This window comes from Scyliorhinus canicula, chromosome 8, assembly GCF_902713615.1.
Source record: "Scyliorhinus canicula chromosome 8, sScyCan1.1, whole genome shotgun sequence".
Lineage (NCBI taxonomy): Eukaryota > Metazoa > Chordata > Chondrichthyes > Carcharhiniformes > Scyliorhinidae > Scyliorhinus > Scyliorhinus canicula.
This window is the reverse complement of record NC_052153.1, coordinates 132009907-132027145: the sequence shown is the minus strand read 5'-3', so window position 1 is coordinate 132027145 and position 17239 is coordinate 132009907. Positions and strand designations below refer to the sequence as shown.

At 46.3% G+C, this 17239-nt stretch overlaps 1 protein-coding gene across 1 annotated transcript in view; it reads right to left on the bottom strand.

Annotated features, from left to right (window-relative positions):
• fam172a (family with sequence similarity 172 member A) overlaps positions 1–15483 on the bottom strand; it is an 820821-nt gene extending 805338 nt beyond the window's left edge. Inside the window, 2 exon segments of the mRNA XM_038805269.1 lie at positions 14036–14177; positions 15322–15483. Of these exon segments, the coding sequence (XP_038661197.1) occupies positions 14036–14144 (109 nt within the window). The 5' untranslated portion in view covers positions 14145–14177; positions 15322–15483.
• Positions 15484–17239: the final 1756 nt, after the last annotated feature.

The following is a 17239-nucleotide window of genomic DNA, read 5'->3' as shown; positions in this document are numbered from 1 at the left end:
TCACATATTTCTTATTAAATAATTATTTCATTTTTTGTACATCATTTAAAACCAACTGATAATTCTTGATAGGTACTTCCTGGTTTAAAACAGTACATGGCTCAATGAGGATTCTTTCACTCCGTACTCCCAGACTGCCTTGATTCACTGCATGCATCATACCGGCAGCATTTAGGGGCAGCTGGGTAGCATGGTGGTTAGCATAAATGCTTCACAGCTCCAGGGTCCCAGGTTCGATTCCCAGCTGGGTCACTGTCTGTGTGGAGTCTGCACGTCCTCCCCCTGTGTGCGTGGGTTTCCTCCGGGTGCTCCAGTTTCCTCCCACAGTCCAAAGATGTGCGGGTTAGGTGGATTGGCCATGCTAAATTGCCCGTAGTGTCCTAATTAAAGTAAGGTTAAGGTGGGGGTTGTTGGGTTACGGGTATAGGGTGGATACGTGGGTTTGAGTAGGGTGATCATGGCTCGGCACAACATTGAGGGCCGAAGGGCCTGTTCTGTGCTGTACTGTTCTATGTTCTATACCGGTTCCACAGCAGATACCATCTCTGGAGCATCTCGACAACAAGGGCTCCTATGTCAGACTCCAAGTCATTGACTACAGCTCTGCCTTTAACACCATACTCCCAGCCAAGCTCATATCAAAACTCCAATTCCTTGGACTTGGCTCCTCCCTCTGCAACTGGATCCTCGACTTCCTGACCCATACGCCACAATCAGTAAGGATAAACAACAAATCTTCTCCACCATAATCCTCAATACATGGGGCCCCGCAAGGCTCCCACGACTTGTGGGGCAAATTTGGCGACAACTCCATCACAGGCAGCAAGGTAGCATAGTGGTTAGCACTATGGCTTCACAGCACCAGGGTCCCAGGTTTGATTCACTCTCTGTGCTGAGTCTGCACGTTCTCCCTGTATCTGCGTGGGCTTCCTCCCACAAGTCCCAAAAGATGTGCGATTAGGTAATTTGGACATTCTGAATTCTCCCTCTGTGTACCTGAACAGGTGTCGGAATGTGGCGACTAGGGACATTTCACAGTAACTTCATTGCAGTGTTAATGTAAGCTTACTTGTGAAAAGATTATCTACGAGTTTGCAGATGGCACAACCGTAGTGCGTGGGATCTCGAATATCGATGAGTCAGAGTACAGGAGGGAGATAAAGAACGTAGTGGCATGGTGTAACAACAACAATCTCTCCCTCAACGTCAGCGAAACCAAGGAGCTGGTCATCGACTTCAGGAAGCGAAGTATCGTGCATATCCTTGTCTGCATCAATGGTGCCGAGGTAGTGATGGTGGACAGCTCCAAATTCTAACAATCTATTCTGGCCCACCCACATCGATGCTATAACCAAGAAAGCACAACAACGCCTATATTTCCTCAGGAAACCAATGTAATTCGACATGTCCACATTGATTCTTACCAATTTTTACAGATGCACCATATAAAGCATCCAATCTGACTGCATCACAGCCTGGTATGCCAACTGCTCAGCCCAACACCGCAAGAAACTAGAGTCATGAACACAGCCCAGTCATCACACAAAACCGCCTCCCAACCACTGACTCTGTCCACATCACCTGCTGCCTTGGGAAAGCGGGCAGCATAATCTAAGACCCCTCTAACTCTGGTTATTCTCTCTTCCATCAGGCAGGAGATACAAAAGTTTGCAAACACAACATGCATAAACAGGTTCAAAAACAGTTTCTACACTGTGTAGCCACCTGGGTTGGCCACTTTCTCACACAAAATGGAAGAACGCAAAGCTTGCAGGGTAAAATGGACATTGGCAAAGAAACCAGCAGTCTGCAGAATCCCCTGTATTCTAGCTGCCACAGAAACCCGACAGAATTGTAACTAACAAGCTGCGCATATTAATGAAGCGATTTACGTTGATTTCCAGGCACAATGGACACAACAGTTAAACATTCTATGGAAGGCCAGACATTCCGCGCCAGTAGAGCCTAAGACAAAGGGCACCAATAAGGTGTAAGGAATCGGCTGGTGATCGAGGGACAGCCCGTTATTGGGGAAATTCAAATCAATCGATTGGGAAGAGACCCAATCGATTGCAGGTTTATAGAGGGTCCGCCCTGAAGGATGCAAAGCCCCTGGGACCTATAAAAGACAGGTCCAGAACTGATTCGCTCTCTTAGCCGGCCCTCCCAGCAGAACATCTTAGCAGCTCTCAAAGAACCTTGAGAAGGAGAGGCCTGGTCAGCAACCGCCATCAAGTGTCATACAACGCACGCTACGAGAGTAGACACTCCTGACCCCTTTAGTCCAGACCGACTGGAAGCCTGCGGATCCAGGACAAAGCAAGAGGCCGTTGTTCCCTGATCCGGCAGTTCCCTTATTCCAGATAAGTATTGGCCTGTTAGTGGTAGGATTAGCCTAGTCTTGTAGTTTTATATGCACAATTAGTAGATAACTGTATTATAATAAACGTGTCTTGTTTGAACTTACTAACTGGTGAATTGAGTTATTGGTCTGAACTTGAACTTGAAACTTGTGGCGGTATCTTAACGATACCTTATGACTCTAGAGCTAAGGAACGAAACAGAGCCAAATGGAGTGTAAAGCACACTCACCCAGAACGAGCAACAAACGTTACCAGACTCCTGAATGACCCGCTATGGTCTGAACTGATCACTACACACTTCTTCTCTACTGCGCAGTACTACATTCCGTATGCTTCACCCAATGCCTGTGTCTATGTATTTACATTGTGTATTTATGTATGTCCCATATTTTTCATGTATGGAATGATCTGTCTGCACTGTATGCAGAACAATACTTTTACCGTACCTCGGTACACGTGACAATAAATCAAATCAAATATGATTTGTCAAAGAGCCTCAATGTTTCTTGTCCAGGGCAGCATGTGGCACAGTGCATAGCACTGGGACTGCGGCACAGAGGACCCGGGTTCGAATCCCAGCCCTGGGTCACTGTCCATATGGAGTTTGCACATTCTCCCCATGTCTGCGTGGGTTTCACCCCCACAACTCAAAGATGTGCTGGTTAGGTGGATTGGCCACGCTAAAACTGCCCCTTAATTGGAAAAAAAATAATTGGCTACTCCAAGTTTATAAAAAAAAACAAAAAAAAAAAATATATTTTTTTTTAAATAAAAAAAAATGTTGTTTGTCCAGCTTACACATGCCACAGAAACCCTGTAGAGGGTGTGCACTGGATCAAGCACCAGGGCACTGGATCAAGCACACACTGACAAAAGCACACAATAACTCTACGGACAGCTGTTAGCAAAGTGAACAGAAAGTGTCATTCCTTTGCCACTGACAGTAAAATCTGTATCATTAATAAACCACAACAGCAATTTCATTGATGGTGAGCAAGAGTTGATGTAGTTAGAATAAAGGCAGCAGAGATTTGGTTGAGCTGAAGTTTATAGAAACTGGAGAATGGGGAAGCTGGTCACATGAACATTGCAAGTGTCGAATACCAGCCATCTCTCTTGCTTGCTCTTCCTCCCTAGCCTTCGTCTTAAACAGTCTCTTCTTACGCTCTCCTAATTTCTATGCCTAAATTCCTCTTCCCAAAGTGCATAACCTCACAACTTTCCACATTGTATTCCATCTGCCACTTCTTTGCCACTCTCATAGCCTGTCCAAGTCCTCCTGCAGCCCGCCTACTTCCTCAATACTACCTGTCCCTCTACAGATCTTTGTATCATCTGCAAATTTAGCAACAGTGCCTTCAGTTCCTTCTTCCAGATCATTATGTGTATTGTGAAAAGTTGTGGTCCCAGCACAGATCCCGGAGGCACATCACTAGTCACCGGCTGCCATCCTGAAAGACTCCTTTATCCCCACTCTCTGCCTTAACACCATGGGCACTTCTCTTGTGCCCTATGCGGCACCTTGTCAAAGGCCTTCTGGAAATCTAAATAAATCACGTCCACTGGTTCTCCTTTGTCTAACGTCCTTGTCAGACATGACCTCCCATTGATGACGCCGTGCTGACTCAGTCCTATGTTATCATGCACTTCCAAGTACTCTGCAATTTCATCTTTAATAATAGACTCTAAAATCTTGCCAATGACTGAAGTCAGACTAACCAGCCTATAATTTCCTGTCTTCTGCCTCCCTCCTTTCTTAAATAGCGGTGCTTTCCAGCTCTCTGGTACCCTTCCTGCCTCCAGTGATTCCTGAAAGATCACCACTAATATTCAATATTTCTCCATGACAGACTTCAGGTGGCAGCTGGGTGGTGAGCGGTCACATATGCCTCGCACCAGGGGATTTAGATTCTGGCCCTTTCTGTCCGCTTTATGGCCAATTTTTTGGAAGAAATTCAATGTTTAATGGAATAGGACCCTCTTGTTCCAGTGGCCGGTAAAAATAGTGCTGGTGAACGGAAGTGGTGAGGGGGGGGCGAAATTAGAGGGGGTAGAGCCGAAAGAGGAGGATGGTGAACGGTAGATGGGAAGAGGCGTAGGCCTCCGGTAAGGTTCATAACGTGGAACGTGCAAGGGCTCAATGAGCCGATAAGAGATCTTGGGTCTGTGCATACCGGAGGAGTTTGAAGGCAGGGCTGGTCTTTTTGCAGGAGTCGCACCTTCGCGTGAAGGACCAGGTCAGGCTGAGAAAGGGATGGGTGCGTCAGGTTTTCCACTCGGAGTATGACTCAAGTTGCAGGGGGTGATCATTTTGTTGAGCAAAAAAATAGGGTTTGAGAGTGCGAAGGAAATGAGGGACCCGGGTGGGAGATATGTGACAGTGAGCAGGGTGTTGAAAAGCTTGCCGGTGGTGTTGTGAATGTATACACACCGAGTTGGGATGATGTGGGGTTCGTGAGGCAGTTGCTAGGAGCAATCCCAGACTTGGCCACACATCAGTTGATTATGGAGGAGACTTTAACTGTGTACTGGAGCCGAGGGTGGACAGACCAAGCCGTAGGTCAATGGGAAGGCTGCGGATGGCGAAGGAGCTAGGACGGTTTATGGAAAGGATGGGCATGGTGGACCCATGGGGGAAGGAGTACTCCTTCTTCCACGTAAAAACGTATACTGCAGAATTGACTTTCGCACAAGAGTAGATAGGGAACTGTGGCCAAACCATGGCTTATAAGGGAAATTAGACTGCATCAGATTCAAAGAGGCATACAAATTAGCAAGAAAAACAAAGAAAAAAACTGAGAATTGGGAACAGTTTAAAATTCAGCAAATCAGACCAAGGGATTGGTTAAGAAGGGGAAAATATTTGAAATTAAACTATTGGGGAGCATAAAAACTGACTGTAAACGTTTCTACAGGTACTAATGCCGGCCCCTTACACTCAGAAACAGGAGAATTCATATCAGGGAACAAAGAACTGGCTGAAGAACTAAATTCGTACTTTGCTTCTGTCTTCACAAAGAAATACATGAATAATGTACCAGAAGTTCTGGGAAGCACAAGTTTTAGTGAGGAGCTGAAAGAAGTTAGTACTCGTAAATAAATAGTTTTGGTGGAAATTAATGGGATTGAAGGCAGACGAATCTTGAGGGCGGCACGTTAGCACAGTGGTTAGCACTGTTGCTTCACAGCGCCAGGATCCCGGGTTCGATTCCCGCTTGGGTCATTGTCTGTGCGGAGTCTGCACATTCTCCCTGTGTCGGCGTGGGTTTCCTCCCACAAGTCCCGAAAGATGCGTTTGTTAGGTGAATTGGACATTCTGAATTCTCTCTGTGTATCCGAACAGGCGCCGCAGTGTGGCGACTCGGGGATTATCACAGTAACGTCATTGCAGTGTAAGCCTACTTGAGACAATAATAAAGATTATTATTGTCTGCATCCCAGCGTAATTAAGGAAGTGGCCCCAGAAATGTTAGATCCATTGGTGATCATTTTCCAAAATTCTTTGGACTTTGGAGTGGTTCCTACAGATCGGAGGGTAGCGAATGTAAACTATTCAAAAAGGGAGGCTGAGAGGAAACAGGGAACTCTAGACCAGTGAGCCTAACATCGGTAGTAGGGAAGTTGCTGGAGTCCATTATCAAGAATTTCATAGCACAGCATTTGGAAAGCAGTGGTGTAATCATACAAAGTCAGCATGGATTTACCAAAGGAAACTGATGCTTGACAAACCTATCAGAATTCTTTGAACATGTAACGAGTAGAGTTGACCAGGGAGAACCCGGTGGGTGTGGTTTAGACTTTCATAAGGCTTTCGACAAGCTCTCACTAGCAGATTAAAATGTAAAGTTAAATAAAGCACATGGGATTACAGGTAGTGTCTGGAGATGGATAAAAAGCTGGTTAGCAGACAGGAATCAAAAAGTTGGAATAAATGGGTATTTTTCTGATTGGCAGGCAGTGACTCGCAGGGTACTGCAGGGATCTGTGCTAGGACCCAACTGTTCACAATATGTGTTAATGATTTGGACGAGGGAACTAAATATATGATCTCCAAATTTTCAGATGATACAAAGTTGGGTGGGAGGTGAGCTACAAGGAGGATGCAGAGATGCTTCAGTGGATTCACAGGCTGTGAGTGGGCACAAGCATGGCAGATGCAGTACAATGTGGATAAATGTGAGGTTATCCGCTTCAATAGCAAAAAGAGGGAAGCAGAATAATATTTGAATGGGAATAAATTGAAAGATATGGATACTCAGCGAGACCTTGGTAATCTTGTGCATCAGTCACTGAAAGTAAGCGCAGTGCGCAGGTACAGCAGGCAGTAAAGAAGGCAAATGGTGTGTTGCCCTTCAAAGCAAGAGGTTTTGAGTATGAGAATAGGGGTGTTTTACTGAAATTGTGTAGGGCATTGGCAAGGTCACACCTTGAGTATTGTGTGCAGTTTTAGTGTATTTATCTGAGGAAGGATGTTCTTGCTATAGAGGAGGTGCAGCAACGGTTTACCAGGCTAATTCCTGGGATGGAGAGACTGTCATTTGAAGAGAGACTAAATCAGTTAGGATTAGATTCATTGGAGTGTAGAAGAAGGAGAGGAGATCTCATCGAAATGTATAACCTTCTAACAGGATTAGACAGAGTAGATTCAGAAAGAATGTTCCCGATGGTGGGGTGTCCAGACCTAGTGGTCATAGTTTGAGGATAAGGGGTAAAACTTTTAGCACTAGATGAGGAGAAATTTCTCAACCCAGAGAGTGGTGAATCTGTGGAATTCGCTACCCCGGAAAGTAGTCGAGGCCAAAACGTTGTGTGATTTCAAAAGGGTGGGGGGGTGGAGGGGGGTTGCTGCTTCTATTTTCTCTGTTTCTATGTTTCCTCTAAGGAACCATCACTCTCATCAGTACCCAAAACGGAAAACTACGTTAGTGAGCAGGGTGGACTCGGTGGACTCCTCCGCCTGGTCCTCCTTGGCAGTACGTCGGTACACTCTGCCACAACTCTCCACCTGCAGTGTGAGTCTCTCGTCTCAAGTATGCCATCCACATGGTTCTCATGCCTCCCTGATGTGCCAGAATTCTGTCGTTCGAGTTCTGATGCCAGGAACTCAATTTTCTACTGCTGGTGATACAATGTGCTCATCGACGCAACCAGGAGCGTCCACAATTTCCCATGTCACAGGATGCATATTCCATGTGATCAAACTGCCCTGCCATGCCTCAACTTTATAACCTCGCTCCTGGTCTCACTCTTTCCAGCTATTTCAACTCCAAGTTTAACCAGTGTCCCTACAGCATTAGCCTGGGCTCCTGGACTACTAGTCCAGTGACATTACCACCACACCACCGACTCCAAAACAGCACAACAGTCTCCAAAACAACAAAAGGATAGGTATTGCAGCTACTTCACTTTTATGGAAAGGAGCCACTGGAAAGGTACTGACTGGGTTGTAGGTCAGGTTGTGCCAGAGGGGACAATTCCTTCAGAGTAGAAGGGAAGATGATCCAGCAGAGGGCAGCAGAGCAGAGCTACTGATCAGCTGTTCTGGGGAAATTTGCATACGTGCAGTGCGGTCAGCCTAAGTTGAAGGTGAATCTGCGAAGAAGACCCGAGGAGTTTGAGTGAAGGCAATCATCCAGCAGAGGGCAGCAGAGCAGAGCTACTGATCAGCTGTTCTGGGGAAATTTGCATACGTGCAGTGCGGTCAGCCTAAGTTGAAGGTGAATCTGCGAAGAAGACCCGAGGAGTTTGAGTGAAGGCAATCATCCAGCAGAGGGCAGCAGAGCAGAGCTACTGATCAGCTGTTCTGGGGAAATTTGCATACGTGCAGTGCGGTCAGCCTAAGTTGAAGGTGAATCTGCGAAGAAGACCCGAGGAGTTTGAGTGAAGGCAATCATCCAGCAGAGGGCAGCAGAGCAGAGCTACTGATCAGCTGTTCTGGGGAAATTTGCATACGTGCAGTGCGGTCAGCCTAAGTTGAAGGTGAATCTGCGAAGAAGACCCGAGGAGTTTGAGTGAAGGCAATCATCCAGCAGAGGGCAGCAGAGCAGAGCTACTGATCAGCTGTTCTGGGGAAATTTGCATACGTGCAGTGCGGTCAGCCTAAGTTGAAGGTGAATCTGCGAAGAAGACCCGAGGAGTTTGAGTGAAGGCAATCATCCAGCAGAGGGCAGCAGAGCAGAGCTACTGATCAGCTGTTCTGGGGAAATTTGCATACGTGCAGTGCGGTCAGCCTAAGTTGAAGGTGAATCTGCGAAGAAGACCCGAGGAGTTTGAGTGAAGGCAATCATCCAGCAGAGGGCAGCAGAGCAGAGCTACTGATCAGCTGTTCTGGGGAAATTTGCATACGTGCAGTGCGGTCAGCCTAAGTTGAAGGTTGTTTGTGGAGGGGCTGTTGGCAAGTGACAGTTAAACCCGAAACACTTTGTGAGTGTTTCCCACCCTACCTCCTCCTCTAACCAACCCCCCCACCCCACGGTCGTTGGGAAGCGGGAGCAGGGACCTGTCGTGAAGGTGAGTGAGTGCCTTTAAATTTGCTTACCTTTCAGCGGGAGCAGGGTTTGAGGTAAAATCAGGTAAGCTCTTCCTTTCTTTTTCTTTTTCTTGTTTTTTTTTAAATCTAGAGGTGATGTCAGGGAAGGCAGTACAATGCTCCTCCTGCAGAATGTTTGAGGTGAGGGACGCCGTCAGCGTCCCTGCTGATTTCATCTGTGGGAAGTGCACCCAACTCCAGCTCCTCAAAAACCGTGTTAGGGACCTGGAGCTTGAGCTGGATGAACTTCGGATCATTCGGGAGGCAGAGGGGGTCATAGATAGGAGCTTCAGGGAAGTAGTTACACCAAAGACTGGAGATAGATGGGTAACTGTAAGAGGGACTGGGAAGAAGCAGTCAGTGCAGGGACCCCCTGCGGTCGTTCCCCTGAGTAACAAGTATACCGTTTTGGATACTTGTGGGGGGGACGACTTACCAGGGGTAAGCCATGGGGTACGGGCCTCTGGCACGGAGTCTGTCCCTGTTGCTCAGAAGGGAAGGGGGGAAAGGAGTAGAACATTAGTAATTGGGGACTCAATAGTCAGGGGCACAGATAGGAGATTTTGTGGGAGCGAGAGAGACTCACGTTTGGTATGTTGCCTCCCAGGTGCAAGGGTAAGTGATGTCTCGGATCGTGTTTTCCGGGTCCTTAAGGGGGAGGGGGAGCAGCCCCAAGTCGTAGTCCACATTGGCACTAACGACATAGGTAGGAAAGGGGACAAGGATGTCAGGCAGGCCTTTAGGGAGCTAGGATGGAAGCTCAGAGCGAGAACAAACAGAGTTGTTATCTCTGGGTTGTTGCCCGTGCCACGTGATAGTGAGATGAGGAATAGGGAGAGAGAGCAATTAAACACGTGGCTACAGGGATGGTGCAGGCGGGAGGGATTCAGATTTCTGGATAACTGGGGCTCTTTCTGGGGAAGGTGGGACCTCTATAGACAGGATGGTCTACATCTGAACCTGAGGGGCACCAATATCCTGGGGGGGAGATTTGTTAGTGCTCTTTGGGGGGGTTTAAACTAATTCAGCAGGGGCATGGGAACCTGGATTGTAGTTTTGGGGTACGGGAGATTGAGAGTATAGAGGTCAGGAGCACAGATTTGACTTCGCAGGAGGGTGCCAGTGTTCAGGTAGGTGGTTTGAAGTGTGTCTACTTCAATGCCAGGAGTATACGAAATAAGGTAGGGGAACTGGCAGCATGGGTTGGTACCTGGGACTTCGATGTTGTGGCCATTTCAGAGACATGGATAGAGCAGGGACAGGAATGGTTGTTGCAGGTTCCGGGGTTTAGGTGTTTTAGTAAGCTCAGAGAAGGGGGCAAAAGAGGGGGAGGTGTGGCGCTGCTAGTCAAGGACAGTATTACGGTGGTGGAAAGGATGCTAGATGGGGACTCTTCTTCTGAGGTAGTATGGGCTGAGGTTAGAAACAGGAAAGGAGAGGTCACCCTGTTGGGAGTTTTCTATAGGCCACCTAATAGTTCTAGGGATGTAGAGGAAAGGATGGCGAAGATGATTCTGGAAAAGAGCGAAAGTAACAGGGTAGTTGTTATGGGAGACTTTAACTTTCCAAATATTGACTGGAAAAGATATAGTTCGAGTACATTAGATGGGTCATTCTTTGTACAATGTGTGCAGGAGGGTTTCCTGACACAATATGTTGACAGGCCAACAAGAGGCGAGGCCACATTGGATTTGGTTTTGGGTAATGAACCAGGCCAGGTGTTAGATCTGGAGGTAGGTGAGCACTTTGGAAACAGTGACCACAATTCGGTGACCTTTACATTAGTGATGGAAAGAGATAAGTATACCCCGCAGGGCAAGAGTTATAGCTGGGGGAAGGGCAATTATGATGCCATTAGACATGACTTAGGATGTGTTGGTTGGAGAAGTAGGCTGCAAGGGTTGGGCACACTGGATATGTGGAGCTTGTTCAAGGAACAGCTATTGCATGTTCTTGATAAGTACGTACCAGTCAGGCAGGGAGGAAGGGGTCGAGCGAGGGAACCGTGGTTTACCAAAGAAGTGGAATCTCTTGTTAAGAGGAAGAAGGAGGTCTATGTGAAGATGAGGCGTGAAGTTTCAGTTGGGGCGCTTGATAGTTACAAGGAAGCGAGGAAGGATCTAAAGAGAGAGCTGAGACGAGCAAGGAGGGGACATGAGAAGTCTTTGGCAGGTAGGATCAAGGAAAACCCAAAAGCTTTCTATAGGTATGTCAGGAATAAAAGAATGACTAGGGTAAGAGTAGGGCCAGTCAAGGACAGTGGTGGGAAGTTGTGTGTGGAGGCTGAGGAGATAAGCGAGATACTAAATGAATACTTTTCGTCAGTATTCACTCAAGAAAAAGATAATATTGTGGAGGAGAATGCTGAGACCCAGGCTATTAGAATAGATGGCATTGAGGTGCGTAGGGAAGAAGTGTTGGCAATTCTGGACAAGGTGAAAATAGATAAGTCCCCGGGGCCAGATGGGATTTATCCTAGGATTCTCTGGGAAGCCAGGGAAGAGATTGCTGAGCCTTTGGCTTTGATTTTTAGGTCATCATTGGCTACAGGAATAGTGCCAGAGGACTGGAGGATAGCACATGTGGTCCCTTTGTTCAAGAAGGGGAGTAGAGATAACCCCGGTAACTATAGGCCGGTGAGCCTAACGTCTGTGGTGGGTAAAGTCTTGGAGAGGATTATAAAAGATACAATTTATAATCATCTAGATAGGAATAATATGATTAGGGACAGTCAGCATGGTTTTGTGAAGGGTAGGTCATGCCTCACAAACCTTATCGAGTTCTTTGAGAAGGTGACTGAACAGGTAGACGAGGGTAGAGCAGTTGATGTGGTGTATATGGATTTCAGTAAAGCATTTGATAAGGTTCCCCACGGTCGTCTATTGCAGAAAATACGGAGGCTGGGGATTGAGGGTGATTTAGAGATGTGGATCAGAAATTGGCTAGTTGAAAGAAGACAGAGAGTGGTAGTTGATGGGAAATGTTCAGAATGGAGTTCAGTTACGAGTGGCGTACCACAAGGATCTGTTCTGGGGCCGTTGCTGTTTGTCATTTTTATAAATGACCTAGAGGAGGGCGCAGAAGGTTGGGTGAGTAAATTTGCAGACGACACTAAAGTCGGTGGAGTTGTAGACAGTGCGGAAGGATGTTGCAGGTTACAGAGGGACATAGATAAGCTGCAGAGCTGGGCTGAGAGGTGGCAAATGGAGTTTAATGTGGAGAAGTGTGAGGTGATTCACTTTGGAAAGAATAACAGAAATGCGGAATATTTGGCTAATGGTAAAATTCTTGGTAGTGTGGATGAGCAGAGGGATCTCGGTGTCCATGTACATAGATCCCTGAAAGTTGCCACCCAGGTTGATAGGGTTGTGAAGAAGGCCTATGGTGTGTTGGCCTTTATTGGTAGAGGGATTGAGTTCCGGAGCCATGAGGTCATGTTGCAGTTGTACAAAACTCTAGTACGGCCGCATTTGGAGTATTGCGTACAGTTCTGGTCACCTCATTATAGGAAGGACGTGGAAGCTTTGGAACAGGTGCAGAGGAGATTTACCAGGATGTTGCCTGGTATGGAGGGAAAATCTTATGAGGAAAGGCTGATGGACTTGAGGTTGTTTTCATTAGAGAGAAGAAGGTTAAGAGGTGACTTAATAGAGGCATACAAAATGATCAGAGGGTTAGATAGGGTGGACAGCGAGAGCCTTCTCCCGCGGATGGAGGTGGCTAGCACGAGGGGACATAGCCTTAAATTGAGGGGTAATAGATATAGGACAGAGGTCAGAGGTGGGTTTTTTACGCAAAGAGTGGTGAGGCCGTGGAATGCCCTACCTGCAACAGTAGTGAACTCGCCAACATTGAGGGCATTTAAAAATTTATTGGATAAGCATATGGATGATAAGGGCATAGTGTAGGTTAGATGGCCTTTAGATTTTTTCCATGTCGGTGCAACATCGAGGGCCGAAGGGCCTGTACTGCGCTGTATCGTTCTATGTTCTATGTTCTATGATGGAGAATAATCCATTGAATACAGAGGCTGGTGGGATGGAAGGGGAGTACAAGGGCAACCCTACCATGGTTTTGGAAGTGAGGGGAAGGGGGGAGGTGGAGAGCAGAAGTACGTGAAATAAATAGGACATGGTAAAGGCCCTGTCAATCACAGTAGGCAAGAATCCTCTGTGAAGACAAAAAACAGATATTTAATTTCGGAGCACTAGTGTGGAAGGCTGCATTGTCAAAACAAATGTGACACAAGATGGAGCAATTGAAAGAATGGAGGAGGGTTCTAAAAAGCAGATGTGAAGAAGTGAAGTCAAGGTGGCTATAGGAGCCTGTGGGCTTGTAGTGAACATTAGTTCATAGCCGATCTCAGAAATGGGGGCAGGAGAAGTCGGGAGGGGTAGGGAAGAGTCAGTGTTGGGTCATGTAAAGGTGAGAGAAGAAAGAAATTGGAAATGAAATCACTGAAATTTTCCATTTCAGAGCAAGAACAGCAAATATCACGGATAAAGTCATCAATGAACCCGAAAAAGAGATGAAGAGGATGGCCCCAGCAGGACTGGAATGAGGGATATTCCACATATCCCATAAAAAGTCAGGGATAGCTGGGACACATGCAAGTAACTTGTATTTGGAGGTAGTGAGTAGTGTTGAAGGATAAATTGTTCAGTGTGAGAACAAGCTCCGCCAGATTTGGAACTGAGACTTGATTCACAGAAAGTTAAGATTTTTGGGGAAGTTTCTTTCAATTAGACTTTTGCAACAACATGCAAATGAGGAAATTGAGTTTTTTGCAGAATTGAAATGAAAATCGCCTCTTGTCACAAGTGGGCTTCTAATGAAGTTACTGTGAAAAGCCCCGAGTCGCCACATTCCGGCGCCTGTTCGGGGAGGCTGGTATAATTGAACCGTGCTGCTGGCCTGCCTCGGTCTGCTTTCAAAGCCAACAATTTAGCCATGTGCTAAACCAGCGCTTGAATTCCCCACCAATAATTGCAGGCTTGGATATTGAGCTGCCACCTGAAAGAGTTGCCTTGAACATTTGCATTATATAATTCCTCAGTTTGAGATCTTTCACAGTAATTATTGTAAGTAAAGTCTTAGTTTCATGAGTTTTAATAAATGGACAAAATGTATGTATATTTCAAACCTTTTAATGCAGTAGAAGTTTTGTCCTTTTCTTCTGGTCCTCCTAGCTGGTTTTGTGCCATGATAATCCACAAGGTTGAAAGAACAGAAACCACCAGATAAACAAGCATCCAATCAGTTTCAGTTGATCAAGTTAGGCAGAACTAAAGTAACACAGAGCAGAAAAAATACTGTTACCTACTAGGATTGTGAATGCGGTGAGTCTGTATGTTTAAAATACAAAATATTGAACAGTTTTTTGCTACACATTTAAACTTTAAGTTATCCTGTATTTCATAATCAAAATTATAATTAGCAAATTTGATTATCTAAAATAGAGCAGAGAAACATGTTTAAACATATGTCGTCAAGAACACAATGCACAGATTTGGAAATAAAAAATGTTCAATAATGTGGGAGGGGAGAATGAAGAATTGATATGCAATTAATGAAAGGTGTTATGTACATCATTGAAGTAGTCATGAACATTTCACAAATATAAACACAAAACATCAACATTAACAGCACATGAACTATGTCTGACACAGTAAATAGAAATTAACTTTACCTCAAATTTTAATTTCAGACTACAGAGCCAGGTAATATCAAAATGCTAATCAGAAATCATTTAGACTAAATTTATTCATTCTCTTGGCATATGTTACAGTTGGCTCTGTAAATCCAACGATATTTAATATATTAATAATCATGTATAACCAAAACTTTTGTTTCCAGCTTCACAAAACAATCCAAAATTATCGTCATAACAAGAACTTTCATTTACCCCGCTCCCCACACCCCCCAACTCGGAACTGCGTCACGCTGGAATTTTTTTCAGCTTTTAAAATTTCTGGCCAGTTGCAGTAGCCAGGAATAAGGACCGTCAGTTCTTTCAATCACATTCTTCGCTATGCCATAAATATTAACTAAATCATTAGGGAATGTAAATCAAGTTTGTATTCCACCCCCCCCCCCCCCCCCCAAGAAGTGCACCATTAAGGCAAGAAAGGGAGCTCTACGATCTCGTATTTTAAAACAAGGCCGATTTATTTATTTTGCAGAACACTGCAGAGCAGCTGGGATTGAATGAGGGTGTAAGTTTGTGTGGGTGCCTGCAATGACATTCCGAGCTGGAGGGACTCAGGCCCGAGGCCTGTGGGTCGGCAGGTCAGCCCGATCGTCCTGGTGGACGGGTGGCCAGTTTCTGAGCCCCAGTCGGACCCACTGCTTCTCCTGTCACACATACAGAGCTGCAGCCCCACGCACAGGAAAGTACCCAACACCGTACAAGGGAAATACCACCCGTACCGTCACAGTACAGCTCTCTGCCGCCTCTCACAAGGCGCCGATTCCGACTGCCCCACCACCCAATAAACAAATAATAAAATCCCACAGTGATAAAAGTGACAAAACACACACACACCGAGCCCCCAGCAGCACCAACCACAACATGGGAAATAACCAGAGCGGAACCGGAACCCGGGCGTCGCCACGGCAACCAGTTCGAACAGGGCGGTAAGGCAAGCGCGAGCTCAACGGTCGCTGTGGGCAGTTCGGATTTGCAGGATAACATGTCTGGGAAATCCTCAGTGAAACATCAAAAGCGCAATTCGTTGACGACGAGCGAAGCGGATGGAGGCTAAACCTTTTAAAAACAGTTACGACTCATTTTCTTACAGAGAGATTCCCTGCGAGGGCGGGCCAGCAACAACGATGCCAGAGGGTCCCCGCTCACCCGTCACTTTGGACAACTTCCCACTCACTCTTAGCAGTATGTTGAGGGCAGTTCCGCAGTCTCTCCGCCGCCACGCCGTTATTTTTGTGATATCCTCGTATCTTCAGTCAAACTGGCCTTTTAAGCTTAGAGCTTTAACCTCTGCTCTTGCTGCTGTCCACGAGCAGAGAATGGTGTAATAATAAGCTGGTTTAGCTCACAAGGCTAAATCGCTGGCTTTTAAAGCAGGCCAGCAGCACGGTCCGATTCCCGTACCAGCCTCCCCGGACATGCGCTGGAATATGGTGACTAGGGGCTTTTCACAGTAACTTCATTGAAGCCTACTCGTGACAATAAGCGATTTTCATTTCATTTCATTCAAGCCCAATCATAGACTTGACTACTAACCAGGAGTCTGCTGGTTCTAGGTTCGGTTGCCTTCTTGGCAGCATTAGTTGGCAGATTTTCCAGCTGAAAAACGTAATTTGAAAGGAGGGCCACTTGAAGGTTGCTGCTTCCCTCCCAATGGCACAATGTGGCGCACAGGTTTACAGCTGAAATTCACCTGCTGTGTAACAACCCTACAACTAATCAACTCTTGATTGGCAACCGACAGTTCCCTGTGCACCTTGGGGATCAAATCAGCCATTCATACAGAACAAAGGGATCAGTCTTTGTAGTGGATCTTTTCCACATATATAGCAGTGACCTCTCACAAAGTCATGGCTCTTCGCATATGCTGAAGGCTTTCCAGGCTAAAGAACTTCTATGATGTGGAGATGCCAGCATTGGACTGGGGTGAGCATAATAAGTCTTACAACACCAGGTTAAAGTCCAACAAGTTTGTTTCAAATCACTAGCTTTCGGAGCACTGCTTCTTCCTCCGGTGAATGAAGAGGTATGTTCCAGGAACATATATATATATAGACAGAGTCAAAGATGCAAGACAATGCTTGGAATGCGTGCATTTGCAGGTAATCAATCTTTACAGATCCAGATATAGGAGTAACCCCAGGTTAAAAAGGTGTGAATTGTTTCAAGCCAGGACAGTTGGTAGGATTTCGCAAGCCCAGGCCAGATGGTGGGGGACGAATGTAATGTGACATGAATCCAAGGTCCCGGTTGAGGCCGCACTCATGTGTGCGGAACTTGGCTGTAAGTTTCTGCTCGCCCGGAGATCAGAGGCTGAATGCCCTTGACTACTGAAGTGTTCCCCTGACTGGGAGGGAACATTCCTGCCTGCTGATTGTTGTGGGATGTCCGTTCATCTGTGGGGTACCCACTATTTGCCTTCAAACAACCGTGCAACCTCAAATAAACCATTGTTTGCGGCAAACTACCCAGCATTCAGAACAGCGACCACGGCACCACACAACCCTGCCATGGCAATCTCTGCACAACTTGCCAGATCATCGACATGGGTACCGCCATTACACGTGAGAACACCACCCACCAGACACTTGGTACATACTCGTGCGACTCGGCCAACGTTGTCTACCTCATATGCTACAG